The sequence below is a fragment of the Penicillium arizonense genome (assembly GCF_001773325.1).
Source record: "Penicillium arizonense strain CBS 141311 chromosome Unknown PENARI_contig007, whole genome shotgun sequence".
Classification (NCBI taxonomy): domain Eukaryota; kingdom Fungi; phylum Ascomycota; class Eurotiomycetes; order Eurotiales; family Aspergillaceae; genus Penicillium; species Penicillium arizonense.
The window spans coordinates 1,082,386-1,088,104 of record NW_019173284.1 but is presented as its reverse complement, the minus strand read 5'-3'; the positions used below and the strand labels follow the sequence as shown (position 1 = coordinate 1,088,104).

General features: G+C 48.4%; 1 protein-coding gene across 1 annotated transcript; it reads right to left on the bottom strand.

Moving 5' to 3' along the window:
• Positions 1-2,719: 2,719 nt before the first annotated feature.
• Positions 2,720-3,901, bottom strand: PENARI_c007G10912 (3'-5' exonuclease; the record flags this gene model as incomplete). The annotated part of the gene is made up of 1 exon (XM_022631191.1): positions 2,720-3,901. The coding sequence occupies one exon, from the start codon at positions 3,899-3,901 to the stop codon at positions 2,720-2,722; it is 1,182 nt and encodes a 393-aa protein (XP_022488973.1).
• Between the last annotated feature and the right edge of the window lie 1,818 nt (positions 3,902-5,719).

Here is a 5,719-nt window from a genome sequence, read left to right as displayed (position 1 = left end):
TGGAGCACGACTGAAGGACTGTGGGGGCCGAAACCCGATCGGGGAACTGGTATTCGACTTGAATCATCGTTCTCGAATCAGAGATTGACCAGGGTGACTGGTGTGATTGAAGGTGCGTGAGATAAATTGGAGAACCCTGGACATCCTACATACCCCTGAATGGATCCCGATGTCACCCTGGGCCGGATGGCTGAGCAATTGTTTGCGTCTCCACTTCGGAATTTGCCTATACTGTGCCAGTGTCCGGCCCCTAGTTTTTCTTTTGGTAGTGTCCAGCGTTGAACATGAGTCCAAGAATTGTAAAGGTCGGGGAAGAAATGAGGTCTCGCCGTCGTGAAATGGTGCCTGAGGTCCCAGTATCAATCAACAATGAGAATGCGTCTTTATTTACCAGGCCATGAAGTCATGTCCTTGCAAACCTTGAAGAATTTAGCCTATACGATTGCTGGATGTATACTGTGCATGACATACCAATGTTCTTTTGGCCCGAATCAACCTGCCGCCATATCAAATCCAAAATATCCATTGCATTGATCATATTGTAATTGTACATTTTTCGATGGAAGCGTACAAGAAATGATTGAACAATTGTCCGATCCGCCCCAAAGGCATAGCGCCCGGCGATAAAGAGAGCGGTGTTCACTCCTAGGACAGGCGAAAGGCCTGATGGAGGCTCAAGCTGTTGAACAAGATGGATGATCATCTTCACTGGCTGCTGTACTTCCATAGCCTCGGAATCAAGTCTCATAATCTGTGTGCGAATGTGGATCAATGCGGTATATTCGAGCAATAGGTTGCAATAAGCGAATTCAAGGGCTTGCTTTTCGTCCAATGTCTCCTGGAGGCTCGGGGAGAAGCATGGCCGAGTACTCTTATCTCGTTCTATCATTTCCAAAAGCCGGCTCTCAAGATTGGCTGCTTGAACCTCGAAGTCTGGATCAGAAAGTGGGACAAAGTTATAAGAGTCGTGCTCTCTCTGTCGTCGCTCCCGCGCAACAGCGCCTATTTGGTGAAATATCTCAAATATTTCGGGATAACAACCGGCATAATCATCAAAGAAAACCCGGCTCGGCTGTGACGAAGTTTCGGAAGACTCATAACTTAAGTCCCCTGCTGGAAACCCGTCCGGAGTCAAGCTTGCAACCATCTCAAGTAATGAGTAACGCCTTCGTAGAAAAGAAATTGATGGATCTAAATTGGTCGAGTCAGACTGCGCAGCATAAATAGCAGACATGATAGCTCTTGCCCCCTGAAGATGTACCCTCCAGGAATTGTATTCCTCGTTTTCATGGCATAAAGTACCCAAGCACAGGATCAAACAAGTTGCAAAGAGGGTTTCCAGCCGGCTATACCCTGAAACAATCTCTTGACGAAGCTGACCTATACTTTTATTTCTCAGACTCGCCGCGTGCCATTTCAAGCTACCGCGCGAGCTCTCAGAATCTGTCTGACTTGCTTTGTGAGCAGATGAGAAAGCAAAGATTGCATGACGGAGTGCAGGGTCTTCAAATGCCATAGGAAGAAGAACACGGCATGTCTCGTTTTGCATCTGCTTGTGACAGGACATCGTCCCAGATGCCGTAGAGACAAAGTAATGCCAAAGCTGCTGTAAGTCGGCATCGAGATCAGGTGGAAGTCCAGAGAGGGACCGAGTTAAATAAAGATGAGAACGTGGCTGTTCTGAAGTCTGCGAGGCCACGCTCGCAGGGGTCGTTATCACCTCCGCTGAATACACGAAAGCTCCGTCTGTGGGACCTGGTTAGAACAAGAAACAGAGACAGGCGCAGAAGGTTGGCATACTGATCATTTGCACTGGACAAATGCCAAAGCGAGATAGACCGAAGGCTCGTCCTCCCCATTTGAGATTGAGGCGGTAAACACAGCTCTCTCCAGCTCTACGGCATCGGCCACAATCTGGTCGTGCCTCGTCGCACTTTTGCCTTCGACGTTTGCAGCGCTCACAGCCCGCCCGCGAGCGTAACTGTGTAGAAGGGTTCTCCATTGATGTGGGATAACGCTGAGTCGCCAACCCCGCAAGACGTATGTTCCCGTGTTGCTGCCTCAGGCCGACAAATATATTCTGTACATTGGGACTATACATCTGAAACAGGATCAAGAACGTCTTCTCTTTGTTTTTGTGCTTGTTCCTCACTTATATTCTCCAGCTAGTAACTTATCGTAAGGTCTACGTTCCACAAATCTCGCATCTCTGGGGGGATGCTGGTGGATTTGTACGCAAACTCTTCTTCGAGCCAGACACCAGATACCAGTCAATCCATTCCTCAAAACTTTCATGCTTGGTGTATACTTCTTGAAATCGTAGAAGTGGGGGTATGTATTGGCCTAGCATCAATTCGTGCTTATTGAAGCACTCCTCATCTGGACCTCCATTGAAATAAATGTGCCCAAAATCCGATAAAAACGACATGCGAAGGGTTCAGCTGCACGTAGGATTAGACACCGTATTCGGTGAGCCCGTTGTCGAACCCAGTCCAAGCTGGTAGCGTTCTAAGAAACATTAGGACATTGCCTTTAACCCACCTTGACGTGAGTATATCGTCATACTGGTTTCGCTCTTATCCGCCTTTTCCACTAATGGAAAAGAGAAGATTTCTGTGATTGAAGAATGTTCATTGATGCGATATTCGTACAATGTAAAGTCACTCTTATAGCATGCACATTTGGTATCGTTCCCACCGGAATTCAGCACACCATAAGATCATGAGAGCCCGGCTGCAAGTTTCAAGAATTCCAGTTTCTCCTTATGCCTCTCCTTCCTTGACTCTTCCTGGTTCTTCTTCTCTTGCTCCAGCTTTGCCTGGAGCTTCGCGATCTCCCGTTCCAGAGCACGAATCTTCTCCTGGCCCCGAACTTCCGCTGACCACATATCCCACAATTTCTGATTCCTGATACACCAAATCAAGATATCGCGCGTGGCCATGGTGTCTTCAAAGGCACTGTGACCTTGTTTCCCGGCCTGGATATCATAACCAGCCAGCTCCTTGGTGAGAGTTTTCAAGCTCCATGTGCGCGACAGGGCCTGGCCCGGAAGTAAATCATTGAAGACAGCCTCGCTGGTGAGGATAGAAGTGTCGACGATTTTGGGGTGTATGATGCCCAAGACGTCGAGATCGTTGTTCAGGGAATGGCCGATCAGCACTGTTTCAGTATCCACGAATCTCCATAACATCTCGCGCGCTTTGGAGTACCCAAGCAATGCTTGTCCATTCCGGACTGCCTTGTTCATGGCACTACAAGTCACACCGCTGTATCGAGAGTCCCAGTGGACAACCTTGGCGGTTGGTTGCACATAGTGGTCCAAGAGCACTTCGCCCGAGAGAAAGTCGACAGCGGTCACATAAGCGAGTTCCCGACGCCCGTTGGCGACTTGTACCATCTCACAATCGAGAACAACCGCTTTTCTCTCTGTTCCTTTGCCCGCGTGAGCTACAGGCGTGTGACGGAAGAGTGCGTTCGGAATAGATGGGCGTTTCCTCTTATCTTCTGCGACGATCCCGACGGTATAACCTTGTGCCTGAAGGCGAGCCTTTCCATGGCATTGTGCCTGTAGGTACCGCAGGCTCAAAACTCGTTCTTCCGCCCCAAGAATCGCATGTTGACTTATCCTTTGGAGAGCGAGGGGCTGCAAGGCGAGGGCTTCAAGCTGTAATTTCAAATCCTGCAGCTCGGAGGTATGGTTTGGTTCCGCGGCGTCCATCGGCCCCGTCGTCAAATCCACAGGCGACAATGGTTCTGTGGATACCGGGAGAACCACCACTTCACCCACCGCCACCACTTCAGTCACTGCATAAAGAACTGGCTCCAAGGTTGGCCCAGCAGATAGGGGGTTAGGGGTCTCTTTTGGAGCCCGCTTTCGGCTTGATCTCGGTGGGGTTGACATGACGGACGGAGACCTCGAAGGGTTGTTCATCTTTTGACGAGACTGTTGATGCTTCTGGGCATGTTGAAGCAAGCTCCAGACGTTCGTGAAATCCCTTTGACACGGGTTGCAAAAGATCTTGTGATCCTTCGCCTCAAAATGGATCTTCACAGCTTTGAGGCTTTTGAAGCCATCCCTCTGGCATCCAGGGCAGAAAAATACAGTGCCAGCCATGTGAGCGCCCACTGAGGAAATCGGAAAAAAAGATCAAGCGTCTGTGAACAAAGCGAGTAGGATGCGTAGACTGCCCTAAGGCGTGGCAGGTGAGGATTGGCGGGTATCTGCGAGGGCGCGTTTCGGTACGCGTCGGGCTGAAGGGCTAAAATCAACAATTGAGCCTACTTCTCAGCTTCCTTCAAAAAGGACAAATGAGAAATAGAAATGCATGATAGCTTTTAAAATTTCATTGTCAGATAAGATTTGGATCGATTTTGCCCACTTCCACCTGATACAGTGCAGCCTAATTATTTTCCCCTCCAAATCAATACGATTACTGAATATTGTTCAGTTGTATACGCTCGACTTCCACTTTCTATTTGATTCTCCAATCCTAATCTACCCCTGTAGTTTCGTTGCCACTGATGTCTATCGTCCCTTTTTCGTATGCCCATTTCCTAAACCAAAAGTAAAAATAGGGGTTCCGCCAGTAATTTCACAGGTTCACAACCTAGGTATCAGAGATGAAAACTAAGGCTAAGGAAACCAAGCACAGTACCAAAATCAAGAATTTAATAGACTCTAACTTCGCTTGCAGGTTTATTTAGGTCATGATTCTAATTAGGCGTACAGTTCAACTACTGTATTTCCTAAATAATTCATGGACGACATTTAGTAGCCACAATCTTGGCCGGATCTTGGCGTCCAAGTATAAGCATATCCTAATGTTATATCTTGCCTAAAACATGAAGCTGAGAAAGCGATTGACTCAGACCAAGAGCAAACGGAATGCCTAAGATGTCTTACGTCTACGACAAATAAGTACATTTTGCCTGTAATACGTGTTCAGACGTAGTCATCCAGGCTACCGCTAATCTCTATCGACTCGGCTATCTTGTATTTACATGCCTCTTTGTCCTAGCTAAACCTGTGTCAACAGTATTTGAGCAAGAAACGGTCTGGCGGGTAGCTCATACGTTTCTGCGACTGTTTTGAATTGGGATGTCGATGCCCACGGTGTAATGCAGATAGGATGCTTGAGATCTACCCAATCAGACAGGTGAGCATCCTCCTCTTATTTGTGGTTGGTAGAACAACACTGAACGGGCTCATTCGCCATGGAGGGCTTCACTGAAGAACAATCACTGCGGGTGAGCTTGACCAGTAACTGCTTTAGTCTATCCATGTCGGGTCCTAACGGGGAATGGCACTGAAGGATAGGAGTGTTTAGAGCTTCTCGGTTAGGGATCGGAGGAGTCCTTTCCCAGCTCAAGGGCACCAATGCCGGGGCGGCAGCAGGGCCGGAGCACCGATCCTAGGAACAGATTGTCATGTTCTTTTCCTTCCGGCTATTAGATCAAGAATCGAGGTACACGAACCCAGAACGCGAATGTCTGGCAGTGGTGAAATGTCTTGCCGGGGTCCGATGGATGGTTATGGGCAGCCCACACCCTATCATGATATACTCCGATCATAGCGCCTTGAAAACCATTCTCTCGAAAGGGTCTGAAGGGAACACTCGAATGATCCAAAAATGGGAGAGTCGACTTAGCGAGTACGACTTCATCATACCATAGACCTAACACGGATCCGATGATTGGTCTTGCTGACGGACTGAGCCGA